The following is a 24,393-nucleotide window of genomic DNA, read 5'->3' on the forward strand; positions in this document are numbered from 1 at the left end:
AAGCACATGGGAATCACGAGAGAAATTGTGTTGGAACATAATTAAAAATAACCACTGTGAATGATTGCAATATTAAAATTGGATTTTAAAACTGGCTTTGTTCTTTAATGTAAACACCCGTGTCTGTATTTGTATTTTTGTTACGTTTCTGCTACTTTTGACTACCCATGATGGGGATGAGTGATGATTATATGAAATGGATTGAGAGTCAGTCGCAAAGAACATCCGTGCCAAGGCCAGGACTTGAATCTGGGAACTTATGTGGCAGCAAGATCGAAAGTGAACCACTTAAGGTGCTTGGCCACCAAGCTAGCACCTTCAGGTGAATGTGACATGCACAGTGACACAGTGTGAAGCATGTACTGTAGCCTGATTCTTATTTGTGTATGTTTATATTTTTTAGTGGTTTGGGGAGGGAGGAGGGACTGCTTGTCACGTGTTCACATATTTCACTTGTTTACTTTGCCTGTAATTATAGTCATCAATTTTTAATTTTTCCAGTACTGGGTGGTTTTTGATGACACAGTATTCCAGGCCAAGCATGTGACATTTTTGGCTATCAATGAGGCTCATACCCTGTACCCTGTACTTCTAAGAACTGGGAATGTAAATATCAGCTTCACTTCTGTTATACTTTTGCTTTTGAATTTGTGTAGTAATTTGTCTATCAAAATATGTTATCACAAAAGCAAAGTAAAATAAAGCAGATCAATCAATCTGAAATTACAGAGGTACAAAAAGTGAGATTTGGACCATTTATTTTAAATTGCAATACTTCAGCAATCAGGACACCTATAGAAGTGATTCAGATGGCATTGGAAAGGAATGGAAGGGCTCCTTTATGTAAAATATTACTGTATTTACTCATGTATAATGCACAAAATTCTTCGGACAGCCAATTAAAACCACGTATGTTTTAACTGTGTCTAACACGTATATATCATCAGGTGCAAGTACAACCTAACCTTCGATTACTAACATACTGATATATATATATATGTTACTTTATTGCACTACTAGCACATAAATCTTAACTATAAACAAAGTTTGTTTCTGGAACGCCTGAACAATCTTGGTCCACTATATCCATGTGACGTTAACCAGATGTGTCATTAGCACCTCAAACATGTATAATTGAAAGTATCAAGAAAGAAAGAGGACAAGAAAAATGGGGGAACCCAAATTCCATGGAACTGATGCCCTGGTTTATTGTAAAGGTACCAGGGCATTATGCACATACTCCTGAATGTATGCAGGTGGAGTTTGGGAAATCTTCAGCGGTTCTTCCCTTTTTCTTTCTATCGACATGAGTTATTATTCCTTTTAGTAGCCAGTGTACTTTACTATCTCTTAAATAGTCAATATTTTTCTACAGATAAGCTGGATCAATGGAGCACACAACTAAACCAAGTGGTTACCACTTGCTTCTACAGCTTAACTTCTGGCCTCTGTTAACACATTCAAAACAAAACAGTGCTGAAAGCAACCAGTTGAATTTTGAAGAAATGATAACATTTTAAGACCTATTGTCATATTGTCATATATGTTCCACATCATGGTGTAAGGTGCAAGCTTTGGGCTCCAGCTACAGGATGCACAGAGGTTAGAGTCTCCTGGGGGAAGAGTAACACAATCTCTCCTGAGATTTCAGCCTGTGTATGGAACTGGTGGCCACCCACCATCGTGAGGAAATTGGAGAGCTACGAATGAGTAGCATAACCAGGCCATGGAAACCTACAACAAAGACTGGGGGATCGTCGTGCTGACCAGACGTCACTCCCATATCTGGTTGGATGATCTCCCACCAGGTGGCAGCTGGTAGGTAGGCACTGACCCTCATGGGCTGTTATGCCATGGGTTATTATTATTGTCATGTATGCCTCTTGAAAAATGGTGTCTCAGGGGAAAAGATAAGAGTATTTGGCCCTAAGAAAAGTAAGAAAGTAAGTCAAGAAAGTCAAATAAAAACAAATAGTGAATTAGCATATTATTATTATATACCAAAATAACAAATCCAAAATTCTTGACATTTCATGACCCTTTTTTTTTCGTTTTTCTTAACCTCCATTCGACCTCTATTTAGATAAAGTTGTAAATTAGCAATTAAGGAAGTAAATATTTATTAAATGAAAAACCCCTACCAAAAGGGTAGTTAACATGAAAACTGAAGCTTATAATCTTATGTAGGGCTCATGTTATCATCCCTATATATTTGTGACTGTCTCTTCAGCCATCCTCATCCTTGTGATTAGCCAAATGGGCAGAAAAATAAACTAAATCAATCAATCAGTCATTGTGACAGCAAAAATTCTTTAGCACAAGTATAATATCTTGAATTTTTATTGACTTCTTAATTTCATGACTTTCTTGACTGGTAAGTACCCTGTATAAGAACGTGGGCATTGCAGAGATCAAAAGTAAATGAAAACTGGGTAGGACATGTCATAAGAATGGATGGTGATCTAATATGGAAGAAGATGATGAGCAGGCAGTCAGCAATGTGGATATGACACAACTGAAGCTACGTGTCAAAAGATGGATGATCATAATATGTGCGCTGTAAAGGCAGGGAGTAAGCAAGGAAATAAATCTTTCTATGAAGAAGAGAACGAAAACGCTGATGACATTTACCATTGGTGTTTGAATGTTTGTAGTTACTTATATTGAGAAGTTTCCACTGAACCATTTTAAGTTGGAATCCCTTGCTCTGAGAATTTATCAATTCTCTCCACAACATTAGTAAAAGAAAAAAGTTGAATTTCTTATGTTAAGATGTACAGGGTGTCCATAAAGTCTCTTTACAACTTCAAGCTTTTATTCCAAACACATATGAAGAGATAATTAAATGAAATTTGTCACATAGTAGCAGTATATATTGAAGTTTCTTTCTTAACTTAAGAAACCTCAATATGGGCACCATTGCTTGCACGAAGGACGTTGAGGCTAAAATCGATTCCGCGCCATGTCCTCTTTACAACTTCAAGCTTTTATTCCAAACACATATGAAGAGATAATTAAATGAAATTTGTCACATAGTAGCAGTATATATTGAAGTTTCTTTCTTAACTTAAGAAACCTCAATATGGGCACCATTGCTTGCACGAAGGACGTTGAGGCTAAAATCGATTCCGCGCCATGTCCTCTTTAGCATAGCCTCATCAATGGTGCCAATGGCATCAGTGATCCTTTGTTTGAGGTCAGTAATGTTCCGTACATTTGTTCGATACACAGTGTCTTTAATGTAGCCCCATAGAGAGAAATCTAGGGGCGTTATGTCTGATGAACGAGGTGGCCAGGGAATAGGGCCATCCCGTTCAATCCACCTACTGGGAAATGTTTGGTCCAGAAGTCACGAACATTTAATCCCCAATGTGGTGGTGCACCATCCTCTTGGTAAAGGACGGTTGGTTGAAGGTCACATATTCAGTCAAAAGGTCTAGGTAAACATTTGCAGTAATTGTTTGCTCCGCAAAAAAAAATGGGCCAATGATTCGATTGAACATCAGTCCACACCGCACATTCACCTTTGGACTGTCTCGTTTGAGGTCCATTGTCGCATGAGGGTTTTCTGAGTCCCACATTCTCGCATTGTATGTGTTCAGTTTACCGGAAACATGAAATCTTGCCTCATCAGTAAAACACACTCTGTTGAGGAACATTGCATCCTCCGATATTCGATGAAGCATGTCTACTGCAAATGGTTTGCGTTTCGATTTATCATTGGGCTCGATGGCATGCAACAATTGCAGGTTGTGGTGTAGGACCTTGTGCACTGTTGATCGTGGTAGCTGTAACTGTCTGGCAGCAGTGCTAATGGATTTCTTTGGAGAATTAACAAAGGCTTGTCTTACACGTTCGATATGTTCCTCTGATACTCGTTTTCTTCCACTTCTTGCTTCATCCAAAATTGTACCGGTCTCCATGAATTTTCTGTGCCATTCACGAATTGATGGACATGCTGGTGGTTGTTTCCCATACCTAGTCCTGAAGTTTCACTAAGTCTGAGTGTCAGATTTTGTTTCAATGAACCACACCACACATTGTGCCTTTTCTTGCGGAGTAGCCATTTTTCTTTCGAGGACCTCTCTTTCTTCACAATGTTACCGGAAATACACAAATTGACTATTAGTACATAATTTAATAGTAAACGAGTACAATAAAAAAAATTCTCTCAAATAGCTCATCATTTGCATTTGTAGTGAATTTTTGAAGTTGTAAAGGGATTTTATGGACACCCGGTATATTATTTAATTTTAAGATTCCCCTCTTAATTTGTGAAAATCTCTGCCAATATGGAACCCAAAGAGTGTTGAATATACAAAATGAAATCAATACAATAATACAATTCTCCATTTATTAAATTAAGAGTTCTTGATGGTACACTGTTGTTCACAAAAGTGGCATACTTTATGGGATTGAAGAGGTGAAGAATGTGCCACTTTATCTGAACAGGAGTGCACAATAAATGGAAAAATGTGTGTGTGAGCAAGTTCCTGTATGAAAGGACAAATTATTATTACGACTAAATATACAATAAAGTATGCATACATTTACAATGCAATTATACCCGTAGAACTTGAATTCATGTTATGCATACCATATTCTTGTTTTGCACTCTGTTTCACACACACACACATATATATATATATATTACATGAAATGAAGAGGAAGCAAGAGAGGGTTAATGTAAAATACGAGGAAAAACATAAAATATTTCATGTCAAAGGGCAGCCTTGACAATTAAACAAAATAAAGAGAGAAAGAAAGAGAAAGAGAAAGAGAGAGAAAGAAAGAGAAAGAGAGAGAGAGACAGAGACAGAGACAGAGACAGAGACAGAGAGAGAGAGAGAGAGAGAGAGAGAGAGAGAGAGAGAGAGAGAGAGAGAGAGAGACACACACACACACAGACTGACTATTTGGAGTCAGATCAACATATCTCCACTTATAATCCTTAGCAATAAGGTTGAGTCGCATATTTCCGTTTAAAAGTCAAGATGTATTCCTAAGAATTCACTATTTCCTCTTTCTCCTCTAAATTTGATAAATTCTAGTATGTTCCTGCAGTTCTCGCATGACAAACTAAAACTATACTGTACTGTACTGGTACAAGCTGAGTCTGTAAACAGGTACACAAACAAGGATTTTACTGGCTGTGGTCCAGGCATCAAGAGCCTCATTGGCCTACAAGACTGCAGTTACCAGAGTGTACTATGTGGAAGTGAGGTTGGCATTTGGGTGCCTTTCCAGTCACCCCTTCCACACCTGAATCACATGAATGAACATACACTTCAAACGCTCATATCCTGGCCATAATTTGAAATTAGAACTTTTGGAAGTACAACACTAGTTGAACGCTCAATCTACGCATTCAGAAAAGCAGCTAACAGATTCCAAATTCAGCATAAAAGCAGCTTAAATTCTAAGACATTTTGAAGAAAAGCTACGCTATCTCGTACTGAAACAATTTGATTCAAATTAATTAAAAGAATTATTTTCTAATTGCTAGTATAACCTTTCTCACGTTCTTTCTCTAGTTTTACGTGATACAGGCATTGCTAGGCATGGCACTGAAGGGAAATGACCCCATTCATCTTTTCATTTCTCTAGATTCAGCACCAACATTAATAATCATGCTATAGAATACAATGAATGAAATAATGTTTTTAGTTTCTATGGTAATGTCACAGCATCTCTCATTTAGTAAAGTTCAAAGCAGAATGCATTATTTGCTGGAATTTTATTTAATGCTAACCTTTTCTGCGTAATACCATGCAAGAAATCCTTCAAAACATGATAAAAATAATTTACTAAAACTGTTGGAAAAGCCAAGTTCAAGTTCTGGCAATAAAGTAGTAGGGACAAGGATTATTGTATTGTATTGTTGACACAAAATGTTTTATAAAAGTTGTCAAATACGGCAGAACATGTCTTGAAATTTGTCTGGCAGCATCCTGTGCCTAATTATCAAGCCTAACTAACAATCAATTCAACTCTGACAATGATTGAATGAGTGACCAAGCTGCTCTCAACAATGCCTATCCATCATGTGATTCTTGTCTATATACACGTTTACCATGTTACAATCTGATTTTCTACCACTAACACAAATGCTAAGTGCAGGTACCCCATGTACCAAAATATACATGCACGAAATAAATGTATATTATTATTTTCCAAAACACTTACCCGTGGATAATTAGAGGGGCCTGGACTTCTCGATGCACTATTCATATTTGGTGCACGTTGCATCGTTCGATCCTCGTATCGAGTGCCTCCCTGGCTGGCCATTGGACGATTCAATGTGCTATTTGCATTATTAGGAGAATTAGGACCAGCATTACGAGCTGCTACAGTCTTTGTCACAAAATCTTGTTCCTTCCATCCATGCTTTTTGTACACTTCCCGTAACTCCTGATGCTGCCACATAGTAAACAAAACCTGACCAGCAAACTTCAGAACACGAGCTGCATACTTCTGTCGTTGCCGTGTAATGTTCATTAAACGTTCAACACCACCAGCTTCCAAGAGTGATCTGAAAATAAGAACAATATTTACTCTAGCTGTAACTGTTTAAAGTCTAGTAAAAAACACAAATACGATAATTAAAAAAATGACCAGAAAAGAATATCAAAATGGAACATCGAACATGTCAATGGAGAGGAAGTGGTTTGTTTATTTTTATGAAATCAGTGAAAAGCAAGTGGAAAAATGTTACATTGACAAGAGATTAATTTTTTGTATGATCAGGACACACATTATGTACACATGTTTAGTAGGAAGACACACAATTCTTGAAATATGGTCAACAAAAACATTTTACAGTAGTAAATTCATTCTTGGGCAAGAATATGAAGATTATATATTAAAACCAAATTATATATTAAAATAGAAAATCATCTGGACAAATCATTACATACAAAGTTAAATTTGAAATTCATTTCTTTATCATAAAGACAGCCTTGTCATCTCCCCTATTACTGCTATTCTGGAATATCAATATGTGAATAAGTTTCAATCTAAATGCACAGTAAATATTGCATGCTGCGAATGAAGATGCATTGATTTATGAAAGTTTTAAGAATTAGGTACCACTATGAACTAACTTACTTACTTGTATTAGGAGGGCAATAATACTTTTTCTACTTACCTAGAAAACTCTGCATTCTTCTTTATAACTTCATTTAATGTTGCTAACACGGCTGCTATTGTATCATCTGAAGTGCCTTGATCATGCTGTGGATTCCCTGAGGGCAACTTCTGAACAAGATCTCGCATAGCATATTTACCTATTAATGGATAATAATATATTTTACAATCATATATTTACATCAGCTCACATTCTAAATAGTCAATACCATTTGAAAATTATAACTATAAGTTGTTCAAAATATTAATATTACTGTATAAGTATTCCACTCCAATTACATGCATCAATTTACCAAAAGTTTTGCTTTAAAATATTCAAAAATTACATCAGAATTGGTACAAAATAAAAAGAAACTTCAAATTTTGCATTTTTAAAAGAATAATTAGTCTGCAAAAGTGCCGTGGCATTTCTTGTGGACTTGTGAAAGATCAAAATAACATAGAAGTATCAGCCGGTATCTGTAAATAAATTAGAGCCAACACTGGTATCAACCCTAGCCCTAATTCTAAATAACTTCTGTTTCTGCGAGAAAATTACATATGTTTTTATGATAGCAGAGGCTATGCAGATGCCAATACTCTTTATCAATTTCTAATTATACCTATATTGATACTTGGACAATGTAGCAACTATAAATGGTTCAGGCTATGTATATTGATTGATTGATTTATTTGGTGTTTTAAGTCCACTTTATGTACAGTAAGGCTAATTGGGACTGGACCTACAGTTTAAAGTAGGATCCGAACCACTATGTGCCTCCACCGGGCAGGCTATGTATAAATGATAGAATTGAAATATATTGCAAATATATTATATTAATACTGTCATACAATTTTGATGATGCTACCTTCTCAACATAACAAATGAACTACAATATTACATTCAAAAGTGGAATGTTGATTGAAGTGTCTAATAATAAATCATTGCTTTGTAAAGACACCATGTACCTTAAGGTTATTTCACAGCTTTTCACCTCTCCTAGGAAACATCAAGAAATTTCTCCAAACTGTAAGTGAGGTTAACTTGATCCATACTGTTTCAATATTCAATGGGTAAACTTTTCAATCAATTTGAATACAAATAAATGAATTGAGTATGAGAATTAAATATGTAGTTGTAAGTGGTATGAGGGAAGAGCAGCTAGTCTAATGGTTAGCACTCCTGGCTTTCGTGTTAATGGTTCTGGGTTTGATTAGTATTATGAGGACAATACAGGAGATATTGGAAAAAAAGTAACAGACTCTCATTAAGAATACCAGAATGATTGGTTATTTTGCTTTGCTTTTCAGCCACTTTTGGCTAATTGTGAAGTTGAGGATGAGTGACGATATGAAATTGATGAAGGGACACTCAAAAAACACCCATGCCCAGACTGGGATTTAAATCTGGGACCCCTGGCATTGTAGTGAGCTGTGACAACCACCCAAAGCCCAGTTCCAACACCACAATGCACAGATGATCTGAACGAAGGACCCAAATCCAAATAGATTGCATTTCCATACCACACCAGGCACACTATCCCAAGGCATTCAAACTAGTTCAACAAACTAGTATCCCATATTGAAAGAGCCTTATTGAACTTCAACAGATATTATTACTTACCAAAACTCACTTTCGCTGGTGTACACAATGCCATAGGCATCACATCGGCAAGACCATCCACACAGTACAAGAGAGACCAAAAACAATCACCATCAAAGAAACACATGCTATCATCCATCAGAAAAACACAATGGACAAGTACAATCCACCTGGCACCCTGTACTTCGTAAGAGCCCCGACAACGAGAATAAATGCAGACCTTATGCACAACCTCCTATCACCCACCTGGGATACAAATTACACCACGTGGAGCAGCACAGCCCAACCTATCAATGATCACCCATCAGCCCTGCAAGACCATGGGAATCAGAACAGCTGCCAACCAATAGCAAAGCAGATTATTCAACCCAACAACCAACCAGCAGCCCTGCCAGATGGGAGATCAGAACCACCCGGAACCACAAATAAGCAAAGCAGTGGTGTGCTGCATGGAAAAATGAAACTTTACATATGCAATACTAAAACAACGTTTATTATGCCAAACATAAAAACCATGCATTTAGTTCTTAATCATAATTAGTAGTAATTAACTCTGCCTTTGGTGCAATCAGTGTCAGGTTTGATTCTTAATGGGACTCACGATTCCCAGTGACCATTTAGTAGTAGTGCTGACCACACATCACCACCTGTTAGGTCTTGACCCTAAATTTATTTCATCTTACACCTTAGTTCCAGTTCATCATAATATGTGTGTACCATTCTTGTCTGTGTAAAGACTAAGTCTATTCAAACTATAACTAGAGCTGCCTCATAATCAATTATGTTAGTAGTTGCCACTGAAGGCTGCAAGTTAAGTCCCAATCTGGGCATGGCTGTTCCTTCATCAATTTCATCTCATTCGTCATAATCATCACAATTAGTCAAAGGTAGCTGAAAATATGAAATAAGTAACTGATAGCTTACCTATAAGTTCTTTGTTGCGTTGATCGATAGCTAAGTTCCGTAGTGCTGTTGCTACAGCACAAACTACCCGGTCCACTTCCATTCTTAGTAGCTCTACAAGAACAGGAAGACCTTTTTCTTTCCGTACAGCAGCACGGATTTCAATACTTGGTTGCCAATAACATGCTGCAAGGTTTTGAAGGGCACCAGCTGCAGCTTCTAATGTTTCTGGATTTGAGCAGCTTGAAAGTAGTGTGAGGTAGCATTGAACCACCTATTAGAAATCAAAGAATGACATCAGTATCAGTAAATACCCATACATAAACTAAATTTGCACTAGGAGGCCAGAAAGCAAAAAAGATAATTAAATTAGTACATGAAGCCTAATGCTTCTTCAATTTGCACCAATTTGATATATACAAAATGAACATAAAGTAAGTCGCATAAACAGATAATTTACCTAATGAATTTAAACTAAACTATTACAGTGGACTCACTGTAATAAGGGCCTGTGGCTAAAAAACCTGGAATGTGGAATATGTAACATCTGGGAAAATATACAATTCAGAAATTTAAAGTCATGGTTCTACATTATTATTTTCATTATTATTGTCACGCTAACTCTGATTATATTGAAACACTTGTAGAAATATGACACAAACATTACATAAGGACCTGCAGAAATTAAAAAGTGGGCATTCTTGGTCCACCGGATTATGTAAACACACACACAAATTTTATCCCATTCAGTGTGCCAGGATCAGAGGAAATTGATGCCCCTCTAGCAAACAACAAAAAATAAATAAATAATCATTTGGCCAAAATATAAATTTCTTGCACAGTAATTTGTGCTATATGAAAATGACTCTCTCCTCCAGAAATATATCCCCTTCATCTGATAGACCACTAATTTTTTCCTGGTGTCCTAACTAAATATTATGCCAACAATTTCTATTTTTCATGGTTAATTGACAATATGTACATACCGGGTTTTCGTAAATGATTGTCGGGGTTTCCTCATTGTTGTAATCGATCTGGCTGAATGACACGGTGAACACAAACACACAATATTGTTGAGAAACTCAACAAGTTTTGTTCCTTATTTGTTTCATAGACCTCTGTTTTCCGATTCTGCTGCTATGTGGCAGTTTTCCAATATGGCGGATATTACTAGTGAGAAGGCGTTCTGTGTCCTTGAATATCACGCAACGAGGTCCGTTACAGTTGTGCAATGACATTTTCGTGTGCGGTATCGGAAACATACACCGTCAGACAATTCAATTAGAAGGTGGTATGCACAGGTCAAAGAAAAAGGTTGCATTTGCAAAGGCAAAAGCAGTGGTCGACCATCAGTGTCGGAACATGATGTGGAGCGAGTTCATGAAACCTATCTACGGAGCCCTAAGAAATAGATTCCTGCTGGATCTAAAGAACTAAACATTCCGAAGACAACATTATGGAGTGTTCTACGAAACCATACCACCTAAGTCTGCATCAAAAGCTAACACGTCGTGTAAGGGAAACGTTCGCCAGCGATATGCAAAATCTGACGATAACAATTTCATCGAGAATTTTAGTTTCCACTGATGAGGCGACATTCCACCTAAGTGGAAAAGTAAACACACACAATGTGCGCATGTAGGGAATGGAAAATCCTCATCAGTTTGTTGAGTTGGTTCGGGACTCGCCTAAAGTGAATGTTTTTTGTGTTGTGTTACGAGAAAAGGTGTACGGTCCATTCTTCTTCATGGAAAAACCGGTTACGGGATTGACATTCCTGGATATGTTGAATGAGTGGCTATTTCCTCAAGTGGAAGAAGATTCTAACACCTTCATCATGCAATTGGATGGAGCCCCACCTCACTTCCACTGTGAAGTGTGATGATTGCTCAACAGAAAATTACCACAACATTGGATTGAACATGGGAGTGATGAGGATGAAGACGTTTTATCTTGGTTCCCCTGAATGTTCTCTGAGATTTTTTCCTCTGGGGATACATAAAAGATACCGTTTACTATCCTCCATTACCCACTACCATTGAGGAACTGAAAACATACATAACGAATTCCATCAACAGTGTTACACGTGATATGCTATCCTGAGTGTGGCAGGAAATGGACTATTGCTTAGATATCTGCAGGATATCGCGAGGCGAGCACATGGAACATTTGTGACTTTGTCATAAAAACTGGCTGAGTTTTTTTACATTTTGCAAAAAATTGCATGTATCTATCTTTATTATGTAAGATACAGTGCTTGTTTGTAACCCCGACAATCATTTATGAAAAACCTGTATAATAATAATAATTCAGAACCTGAGGCAGGCATAACACTTGTGATGACAGAACAATTATGAGGTGTATTTAAAAAAATAAGGGTTGATTGATTATATCAAAGAAGAAAAGAAGAGTAGGAACACTGTATTAGTGGTTGCAAACACGTACATATCTACTTCATTTCTCAACATAGTAACCTTCATTTTCCAAGCAATTTTGGTACCATTGAACAAGCTTTTCTTATACCCTCTGTATAGAAGTTTGCCATCTGAGAGTTTAGCCAATCCAACACTGACATTTTCAACACTTCAGTTTCTTCAAATTGTCAAGATGCAAGCCACTTTTTGATGTGCAGGAAGATATGAAGACTTCTACGTGTAAAGTCTGGACTACACGGAGAGTAATCTAAGAGTTCGCAACCATTCGCAGGACACCATTTCCAAACTTTTCCTTCACTCATTACATTCGAACCCTACACTTTACACAATTCTCTGTGAATTTTGGCAGCATTGTGACCTTTCGCATTAAGAAATTGAATCACAAACCGTAGTTCTCAACTAGCGGGATTGTTTAATTTTTGCACCTGTATAAGTGACCCCCAGCAGCACTTGCCTGCACTATACATACAATACAGTAATATGAAGCCTTTTTTTTAACTGTACTACTTATGTTAACATCAAGCATTTTATATTACCTCAGGTTGCCAAAGGAGTTCCATTCCTCTAACAGGTTCAGTTCTCTGTGCTGTACTTCGACTAGTGCTTGCTGCCTCTTTCTGCTGAACAGGTTGTGCTTCCTTCTTCTTTTTACTTGCTCCGAAGCAGCCCAAATTGTCCCCTAAAATTTAAAATGTACCACTTAAGCATCATTACAGATATGATATTTTTGTTTCTTAATTATTAAAATGAGTTATAACTACTTTTTGAAAAGAAAATAATGAAATAAGTAAATAATGTAGGTATAAAGTGTACTGAGAACTGAAAATTCAATCCATTTTCCCTGGCTTAAGAAAAAGGCAATCCAAAAACTACAACATAGAGGTCAGACATCTCTTATTAGATAACTTTTATAGGAGGGAAACTTCAAAATTAAATTAGGCATGGGGTTGACACACACCTAGGTATGTGACACAGTATATGATTTTAAATCCACGTTAAAAAAAAGAACAACCCTCATTCTTGATATAAAGAGAATAGTTTTCTATTGTTCAACTCTAATGATTGCTTGTCTATGTATTTTCAAATGCATGAAGTGTGCATTAAAAATTACTATTACTTATCAAATGGCATGTCACTCCAAACCTTTAGAATTTAAAATTTTCACAGAAAGCCCCTCTCTCCAGATTCCCCCTTAGCAGAGCACCACATATGTTCAAAACTCCACCTTTCTACATATCATGTGTGTTTCAGAGAAGCGACATTGACAAATTGTGTAATTTGCATTTGCATCGTTTGAAGTTTGGAGGGAAATGAAAAAGTGCATTTTTGGAAATGTACATCAGTTATTCTCAAGTCTTGTTTAATCAAGTTCTCTTGTATTGCAAGCCAAAAGTGCACTGTAAATTGCAAAACAGATCAAAAGGTAAATGACTTTTTGAAGGTAGAGTGACAAGTGACACAAGATAACTGTCACTTGGGAATGAACCAACCAACAGCAACATTTTACCGCACAGTGGCATTACTTGCTGCACACGCTTCCATTCAATTGGTGAAATCCTCTAGTAACATGCAACATGTGTCACTTGTCAGTTAGGTGTGAAAATTTCCTTCAAAACACAAATTAGAGGTTCTCTTTATTCACAAATTTTGTTTTTGTTGTGATACTTCAGTGCTGTTTTCAAGGACTAGCAACATAATGGAGCTATTTCATAAGGAATGCACACAAGATGTTACAATGCATAGGGAACACACTGTTTTACAAAAGGTGACAAACAAAATGTGGTTCAACATTATACATGCTCAGATTTCATTGCATGTAAGTAAGAAGCTTTCTTCCATTAGGGTATCATGACAAGTTACTACACGTTAGTAAAGGTTAGATACAAGAAGAAGGAAAAGAAGGTCAAATCTACAACATAAGACAACACAAAAGAAGTAATATTGGAAAATTCCATTCATAAGTACTCAGAACAGGAGAGGATTCAAGAGAATTCACTATTTCTTCAGGGAATTCTTTTCACCAATTTGTATCATCAAAACTTCCTTCATGTTTTCCAACATTGTTTGGTCTTCTCTTTCTAACTATATTTTCATTCATTTGTGAGGATCCTATATGTTCTATGTACATAGAAATATTGTATATGGTGGTAACAAAATAGTGTCGATCAATGTCATGAAAAATAATATTTCTACCCACACACAGAACAACAAGGTATTCTTTTAATGATATATCCTTGAAAATGTAAGCTTATATTTCTGATAATCTATTAAATTAAGTCTAGTATCAAATGAGTATCTCTACGATCTATATCTATGATCATGAAATAATCGCAAAATGTGTATTTTGTTCTTACTCCAGCAGAAGGCACACTTTTATCAAGTTTATTGTATAATTACTTTTTTCATCCCAAATTTGTTTCACATTGGTTCTTCAGTTCTCACAATATATTTTTATCATCACATTCTCTTACAATCCCATTCATAATTAAGACTGAAAATGTGAATAGCTTCACCTCTATCATGTGCTTTCAAGCATAAAGATAAATATTGCATGGAACTTCGCTACTTTGTATCCACATGAGACCACTTAAGGTCTATGATTTATCATTCTTTCTAACGTGTCATAATTACACAGTGGTAATAGCTATGTGACAAAGTATTAAATGATAAGGTCACAATAAACCTACACTATGTTTTATGCAACACTATAGCCTATTTGCATGCTCAAATAAATACTAAACCCCCTATTGGGACTTTCTGTAATCACTTGTAAATTCAGTTTGTAATGAAGGTACCTGTATTATATGAATTAATTAAGTTCCTGTTTCACACACATTCATGCAATTCATTACCTATCAAAATAATTTAACTTACTGGTACAACATGATTTAATATAAGAAAGTGGAGCTAGAAGTCAATGCAACTCTCATTAATTAATGTTCCCATATTTCTCTCTCAAGCTTTGAAATATTATAAAGTATTTAGAAATACTGTTTTTATTAAAATGTGCTTAGAGTATGCAAATTAAAATAAAAATGAACAAGTTTTATGTCTAAATATACACAAATTTCAATTTATAACTGTCACCGCATAGGATTGAGCATTCAAAATCAATCTAGTAATTAAATAAAATAGTCATTCCCACAAAACACCTAGTGCAATGAAGAATGAAGGAATTCAAAACTTTTGTAATACTATGCAATAGAAATCATCAGAATGCATCAAATATCGACAATGCATGCTAATTTTATCATAATCATCAAAGTTTGTAAGTACAGTACGCAAGTTTTTACGGATACTGACACCTTAAATACATTAATTTTAAATGACATACTACATTTTAACATACTTTTGTTAATGATTAAAAATTGTTGACAAATTCTGAAAACACAACTCCACTTTCTTCAAAATAATCCAATTCAACACTTGTGTGTCTTGCATGGTCTTGCAACCATGTTTCACATACTGAATAGCTCAAGCATACATAATTCACAACTTTATGAATTTTCATTCCATAGCAAGTTGCTAATATAAATAAACATTCCAGCCTAATTAGTCACACGATGAAATCATTTTTCTAGTCAATAATGAAAACACACATTTGTAAAAATCTACTATCTAGATAAACAATATATATGATACAAATTATTTTCTATTCTCTTTTAGTCTAAGAAACACACTTATAGAATAATGTATTTACTTACACATTGTTGTCACTACATTCCCATAGTCCACAACATGCACATGTCACATCAAAATGCAAATTGTAGCAAACAGAGATAAAAAAGAAATATGTCAAAAGAACTATACTGGACAGTAAACAGAACTACTAAAAAATAAAGTATATGTATATATATTTGTATATCTAACGCTACATGTTTTCTTTCGTGTATTATAATTTCTGAGAAATCTTGCATGTCTTACCTTGACAAAGACTGTATGCTATAAAAAATATTCCAATCAGAAAGCAAAACTCGTAAAATTTTGAGTATCTTATTGCTAATATGTTGATACACACACAAAAAAATCTATAAAACACAATTGTTATGCTATCTTAAACAAAACTAACTACTTGATCTATTTACCTAGAACACATGTCAACTATATCATGTTTTTAGATCAGTTAAAAAAAAAGAGCTATGGGGTTGTCAGGTTCATGACTTAAATCTGAAGTAATGTTCTACATGACTTGCTAATTTGTGTAATTTATCACAAAGCTGGCCTCATGTGAATAGTAAGTGATGATAAAACAATGTACTCTTGCATGTACACTAAAATTAACAGGACCTACAGTTTTACATGTAAACAAATATGGAGAAATGTGTTGATCCAGTCAGTAGGGTGTCTGACTACCATGCAGGCGTCCAGGGTTTGATTCTCCACAATGTCTCTGCACAAAGTGGCTGTGTGGTTTATCCCTATTCATGTATTCATGGTGTAATGAAGCTTTACCACTGCCCATCTACCATTGCCCATCAAGTATGGAAACCTTGAACCTTTTAGCTGCTTCAAGGAATTTCCAAGTTATTTTAGAATGGGTTTGCTTCTGTAAATCAGTTCATAAAGAATTGAATGGCTCTTGTCTAGCTGAAAAATTAGTGCTAATGTTTTATTCGAGTGGTTCTCGATTGGATCTCTAGAGGGAACCCCAAAATATCAGTGTTGATCTAGCATAAGGAGCAAATATGGGGAGTACTTAGAAAGAAGTCATAGTGAACCTAGGTTTAGAAAACCAGCAGCAATGGGGACTGTGCAAGACTTTGGAAAAAAGTCAGGTGAGATATCAATAATGAAAATCTAGAATAACAACTCTGAATTTGGGATAACCAAGAGTTTTGTTAACAAATAGCTTTTAACATCATGTATTGAACAATACATATTTGTCTTGCTTGACAGGTATGACCAACAAGAGTTTTGTTTTGAAAGCAATGCATAAATCAGATAAATTTTATTTAGATTTGATTATTCCTAATCTGAACTGCAAGCACGTGTTTAACAACAAATGTGTTTAACACAAGTGCATGACAAATTGGTAAGATTCATCTGTATGTGTTTAGATAGGAATAACAATGATGTACAGAATTTGCTGCAAATATATTCAGGTGCATTTACTTTTGCACCAACATATTTCATATTTATTTTACTTATACTAAGAGAATGATAACTTTGCATGTGGCATGTTATTCTGAAGTTATTTTGAAAACTTCCAATTCAATAACTGGTCTTTGTTTCACAGTAAAGTAGAAGAGAGAGAAAATACAAAACTATTGGGTCAGAGGAGGTATAGACCAGACATTAGTTGCAAGCACAACAAATATTGCATGTGGTAAGAGTATACACAGAACAAAAAAAGCATAAGTATACATACAGAAGACTCACATTTAACAATTTCAAAACTTATCACCACACTTCATTGTGTACACACATACAAACACACACAGGACTGAAATTTTGATCCATCATCACAGATTTGCAACGTGTGGCAATGAGTTTGAATATAATTTGTACTTGGGCTGAGAGCCTTGGAAAACTTATGGAGGCAAACATAAAATGATGTCATGGACATGAATCATATGTATAGAGCAAAAAATGTAACAAATTAACTTGTTTTAAAAGTGTCCCCATGCATTTTATTTGCAATGAGCATTAATTAACAGACAAATTAACATTACCAAAGATTTGTCAATAAAATGAAAAATTCTTGAACATTCATTAATGGACATTTATCATTTGATTGTCATTATATTCACATTTTTCATTATTAATTCCCAAGACCACTTTACAATAGCCAAGTATTCAAGCAGCAAATACACAAGGAAATTTCTTTATCTTAAAAATGGCTAGGGAAGAGAGAGTAAGAGTGAGAAAGTATGTAAATATTGAAATTTCAATTTCGCACCGGTATTATGATGTATAATTGTACTCAACATACCTCACAGTAATATAATGCAAATTACCCTACACAACAGTGAAATCAATGTCAAATTTGATTGTGAACTTTCGGTCATAGGATAATTTTGTCATAGTAAGTTAACTTTGCTACAGCAAAAGATCTTCTTGTATATGAGCACATGCAGTTGAGACAAAATTGATGTAAATTTTAGCAAGGATTCCTTATGAGCTTTGGGAGTTGCTGTTTACTATTAAATATTACAAAGAAGAGTATCTAGAAGAATGGCAACATTTGCCCTATGTAAAAAAAAGGGAGGAGGGGAATCTATTCTTGCCTTATTTCATCTATTCTCACAATGTTATTTTACCCACATATTTTTTTTTACCTTGAATAAAAGTTTTCAATACTCCCTCTCTCCATCATACATGAGCACATTCTCATATATTCCCTCCTTTTTCTCCCCCCCCCTTCTTTCAATAACTAATATTGATTTATTGGAGAGAGGACTATATACATGAGTGACTTTACTAATATCATGTGGCTATGCAGTCTAAGGTGTCATGCTTTGGGCTCCGGCTATGAGACACACACAGGCTTGAGTCTCCTGGGGGATGCATAACAACTTTTCTCCCGAGATTTCAGCCTGTGTATGGGACCGGTGGCCAACCACCATCAGATGAAATTGGGGGAGCTACGAATGAGTAGCATAACCTGGTCATGGAAACGTACAACGTCTGGGAGTTCGAAGTGCTGACCACACATCACCCCATAACTGGTTGGATGATATCCCACCTTGGCAGGTGGAAGTGAGGCCAGCAGTCAGTAGGTAGGCCCTGGCCCCCACAGGCTGTTGTGCCACAGATTATTGTTTATTATCATGCAAGAATATATCTTGAAATTTTCCTAGCAATGGATAAGAGATTTCTCTGGTTATTGAGCAGCCAAACTCTGGTTGCAGAATTTTTGGTGTGTTATCGTCAATGCAATCAGGGATCGATTATGAAAGTGATCTTCCAGAACTCCCCTGGTCAATATCTGAGCAAATCTCTTCAACTCATCAGATATGAATAATGCAAAATAGTGACCTGATTTACATTTAAAAAATCCTCTTTCAAGAAGCCTTGAAAGTCTGAAACAGGTTTCTCATTTTACATTGGGAAAATGTCTCGCTGCAATGCACTGATTTTTAGAAATTACAGTTTTAACTACAATAAGTGACTCAACAATTATGCATTTCACCTGGTTCTGATCTGAAATCTTAAAGAGGTGCAGAAAATGCAAGCATGTGCAGAAAAATACAATATATATGTGTGTTTGTTTTAATTGTTGTTTTAAGTCCACTTTATGCACAGATAGGTTAATCAGGACTGGACCTACAGATTAAAGGGGGATCCAAACCACTGTGAATTGTGCCTCCACTGGCTATTAAACCCAGGACCCCTTCATTACAAGGAAATGATGTTACCACTATGCCATATAGGAGGCCCACAATGCATTTCTGAATGTATTATTTGTATTTTTTAATGGTGAAGCTGATACTCATGATTATTGGCATAAAAATTATGTTTAAACTGGACTACATGGTTAATGTGCAACTCCAACACTCTGATTGTCTCAAGTTCATCTATGATTTTTTGGGGTGTGTGGCAACTCTGGTAGATTGATATAGCACAGATGCAAACTATTTAAAACTATTCTGAATGGATTTATTTTGCTCTAATGTTCAGGTTTTGGTACTGCTAAGAGCATTAAAAGTGGCTTTGATTCAGTCATCATACATCTTCCAGTGCTTAAAGTAAGAGGAAATGCCAGGGGATGGTATCACCTCAGCTAGCAAATTTTAGAGAACATCTGCTTAGCTGAGCTCTCTCACTGTTACCATTGTTCCAAGACTCCACCAAACACTTCCAAACCAACCATTTTTACTTTGAGCACTGATGTTTACAATTGGTTTTCTGGTAATGTGGTATAAGAAGATAAAAGAGAAACCATGTATACTGTATTGTTAATCACAGAACTATAGGCCTAATATACCACCTGATGGAATATGGATGAAAAGATTCATCTCCATGGGTTTCTAATTCAAAGCATGTGATATTTTTCATGCTGCAGGGTTCTGTGTAGAAAATACTACTGCAAATTATAACTAGCTTATTGACGAAATATAAATATTAATTTACAAATATAAACTGAAGTGTACAATTGAGTCAGGATTATTAATTGAAGGACTTGGGAGTAAAATATGGTGTTCATTATTGAGTTTATTAAACAGAAAAGTAATTAGAAGCTATTCTGTAGATAAATTGCTTTTGTGTTGTTTACAAATTCAATAAGTCCAAATGAGAATTGCATGACATGGCAATTACATGCAAAAAATCAAGGATGGAGCTTTTTATTTTGTAATTCAGTGATGACCAGAATGTCAACATTGTTTTACCCTCTGACCCTTCAATTAATACGCTGTTTTGCAAGCTTAAGATGGAAAACATAAAAGTGGAGTACCATTGTAATATCTATCATTTATATAGATGTGTTTTTGACTAAGATGTTAATGACAGAAAAAATTTAATGTTAATCAATTTTTACAGCCATTGACGAACAACTGTAATGCTCTAGTAAACATATAGTATCTTTTACAAATATTAAACCACAGTTAAATAAATTGGAGAGAAACAGCATACATATTTACAGATGTTACATCCTGAAATATGCACACATACACACACACTCTCTCTCACACACATACTCTCTCTTTTTTCACACACTCACACTATATACAGTGGAACCTTGATTTTACATTTCTCAGGGCACCAAGGTGAAAAAAGTTAAAATACAGGAATATGTAAAATTTTCGGAAAATTTTACATTTTCTTCCTTTGGGATCATGGAGAATGAATGCATAATGCCGGAAAATGCAACATCAAGGAATGTAAAATTGGGGTTAGACTGTGTGTATGTATATATATATATATAAATATAAAATTTACAACATTAACTACAGTTGCTAAACTTGCATGATATTCACTAATTGTACAAAAGCAGTACAAAGTGTAGCAATAACTCTTTACCAAGAAAAAAATTACAAGGGCAAGAAAAAGTGCACAGCATTTTGGAATTACCAACATTTATATACCATTGTAACATGTACTTTAAATTCCCTTTCTTTCTATTAGAGTTTTACCATTGAAAAAAACCCCACCAACAGTACTTAATTTTAAAAATGTACATAAAAAAAGGGTAAGGTACCACTACACTTTATGTTACTTCAGGCATACATTTAGTAAGGAACTGACATGTTAGTTAGCTTAAAACGTAAATGAAAAACACTAATCTATAACCACAATTCACAGAGCACTACTATTCAGTTTTATATAATCATGAAAACTGAATTATGGGAGAAAACTATACTTACCAAATTGAAGTTCTTCAAGAATGTAATTTTTTCTTCTATAATTTGCAATGTGAAGCAAAGCATTCCATCAATAACACTGGACTAATTATTCCATTCCCCATTGCTGAAACTGCTGGAAATGGCTAATGAGATCCCATCTTGAATGGTACTGATGTTGACAATAGCAGTATATTATTTTGAAGATCTTGAATTTCTATGAAGATTGTCATTTTCACGCTTCAATTGTGATGTAGTATGTTTAATGTAATTGGTGTTCACTTTACTTCTGCAATCTGCCTTTAAAATGTGTGTCCACTTATTTTTCCTTCTACCATCATTGGGAGAGATTTAGGAACTTAAAACAGATTTTCTTATCTTATGAAGTGCATTTTCATTGTTTAAAGATATATTCTGCCATTTGTTTCTTCTGGAAATTATACCTTAAAATTTATGACTGGATTTGCTATTTTCTTGAAAACACATCATCTCTATTTCTTCTCATTCCTATTATTTACCACATATATAATGTCAATGTCCACCACATTAAACTGTAATTTCTTTATCATCTTTTACTTCTGTAGTTATATAATCATTCCATGAATTGTAAAACTAAACCTAATATTTTTTCTTACATGGAATATAATTTGGAAGTTTGTTTCAGATTACGAAAAGTAGTAAACAAAACCTTTTATAGCTTTTAGAATTTGGTGTGTTTTATTAGAAAAAACTTTTAAATGGTTTATTGCAATTTGTAACTCCAGTACAAAGAATTTTATTCTTTCTTCCTGTGATATTCTATTTCCCATTCAGAATTCATTGTAGCAAAATAAGATCACTGACAATAACATTACAAAATATTGTAAAAGAGCATTACACACAGCCAATGTAAATATGCACTTTAATTTGTTCATTTTGATAATTCTCTCTCTTAGAAAGTAATATTTGCAGGCTCATCATAACTTAATTATTATTTCTTGACTACAAATGTTTGATACTGGCTCAACAATTTTCTTGCCATGCAAGTGATAATAATTTCCTTGATGCATGTCCTCTTCTAAAACCAACTCTCCAAAATTTGGTGGATAATTCTTGAGCATGCATACTGAATAATATATGCAACATTATTTCATACTGCTATAAAATATCCATTATATTTTTGATGTATCCTTACAATAAATGAATATGAATTGCTTTGGCATGATTTGCTTTGCCTCTTTGAGGGAGTTTCAATAAAAATTCCAGAAATGCATATTAAATCTCTAGGATTCCCATTAATGATTTATCAAACTTGTGTTCTTTGAAAAAAAAAACAATCTAGTTGCATAAATAATCATAAGGTTTAGTACAATTTCAATTATAAGAATTTAGATGTCATGGAATTCAAAGAATATTTGTATTGCATAACTATGACTTTTCTTCAGCATTGAATGTCACTAATTTTTTAAATCTAAACTGTAAACAAAATATATTGAAAATTTCTTGAGACAATATTCACATACATACTATTACATATCTTGCACCCAGTTTATTTCATAAAGTCATCTTTTTGCTCATACGCTGCTTGAAAGTTATCACTCATATTTATAAATGTGGTTTATCAGAAATCAGATCCAGATCTCTGGTATATGGTGAAACTGCCATCACTGTATTTCATTTCACTTCATTTCTACAAGTAAATATTTGAATGCACAAAAGTTTAATGTAACTTTTCCATTTTATATTCCTTTTTAATTTACGTGCAACAGAAACAGTCAACAATTGCCACTCCTTATTTGCCAAGCTTGTTTCAGGTTAGCATTTTTAAAATAAGGTTTACAGTGGTTTTACTGGTAATAATTCTTTTTTAAAATTTCTTCACTTTTGTGTTCATGAAAAAGGCAAGATCAAATATGACCAAGACAGCCTCTTTGTTTCTGCTTATTGTATCCTTGCGATATACTGTAAGTTATCAACTATGATTCTTTCTTCATTTTCTTTACTATCACAAGTACTATTTTGTATTCAGAATTATACTCCAACATTTGCTCGTAAATCATTGAAATTACTACTGCCAGTGCAGTAAACTGATTATGGAGCATCAATTAATTTTTAAAATCGGACAAACATAACCATCTTAAATAAATCCATGTAATTTAATTTTTGTAGAGTTTCCTGTAATTTGGTAAAATTTAAAAACATATTTTATAGAAATTTCTTTGATTATGTTAGTCATTATGGAACATGCCACTAAATCCATGCCAGTATAAATGCTACTTCAGATTTTTCCAACATTAGAATTAACTACATTATATGTACTGATTCTCAGAGATAGCACAATTAATTTTCAGTCCCCCCAACCCTTCTGAAAAGAGTGTTAGACCATATATTGTGTTGGCTTCCTTTAATATGCTGCTGCACTTTTTCAAACCCTGGAAACTATACATGTCAAGATCAGATCAAGTCTACTCATGTAGCAATGCTACTGCAACTTCTTACACTGAGAGTAAAACAGAACGAAGATCTACTGGCACCAGGTGTGAAGTAGACTGTACCTTTGGGTTGTGCTCCAGCTCTGCTTTGTGTAGGAAGAGGGTGTTTATCATAATTTGGGTCCTCTACTTCTTGACATCTATAGGATAGGTTTCGTAATATGCAAACACAATTTTCTACACTTTTGTTTCCAATGTTTGATTTTTCAATTGCTGATCTAACTACATAAAGAAGAGCGTCCACTAATCCTTCACATTCTCTCAGTTTCTTCCTTGCATACTCTCCAGCTGAACTCACATTTCTGAAATGAAAACAAATTTTACAAATGCACATGCAACATACAGAACAATGGTAGATGAATAACATATTGTGATGTGCGTATTACTCACAGCTAAATAATGAAGAACTTTAAAAAGATCTAAGATCAATTACTTACATGTGTGAGTACGATTTGTCGATCAAAACAACATTTCAGAGGTCAAGATTGCCTCCTTCTTCAGGTTGATGCATATTCTTAGGCACCAAACATGTTGTCACATTAAGAAAGTGTTAGTTGAGGATACAGGTTAAAGGT

General features: G+C 34.8%; 1 protein-coding gene across 8 annotated transcripts in view; it reads right to left on the minus strand.

Annotated features, from left to right (window-relative positions):
- The window catches only part of p120ctn (adherens junction protein p120), a 273,656-nt gene that overhangs the window by 13,484 nt on the left and 235,779 nt on the right, over positions 1-24,393 (minus strand). For 7 of the 8 annotated variants that reach the window (XM_083117643.1, XM_083117639.1, XM_083117642.1 and 4 more), the window contains 6 exons: positions 23,882-24,120; positions 15,771-15,782; positions 12,603-12,745; positions 9,653-9,905; positions 7,148-7,286; positions 6,187-6,532 (listed from right to left, as the gene is read on the minus strand). In XM_083117643.1, the coding sequence (XP_082973769.1) occupies positions 6,187-6,532; positions 7,148-7,286; positions 9,653-9,905; positions 12,603-12,745; positions 15,771-15,782; positions 23,882-24,120 (1,132 nt within the window). The remainder of the gene's footprint in view (positions 1-6,186; positions 6,533-7,147; positions 7,287-9,652; positions 9,906-12,602; positions 12,746-15,770; positions 15,783-23,881; positions 24,121-24,393) is intronic. The other variant, XM_083117638.1, reaches the window with a different exon arrangement.

The sequence above is a fragment of the Lepisma saccharinum genome, chromosome 2, assembly GCF_977018435.1.
Source record: "Lepisma saccharinum chromosome 2, izLepSacc3.1, whole genome shotgun sequence".
Lineage (NCBI taxonomy): Eukaryota > Metazoa > Arthropoda > Insecta > Zygentoma > Lepismatidae > Lepisma > Lepisma saccharinum.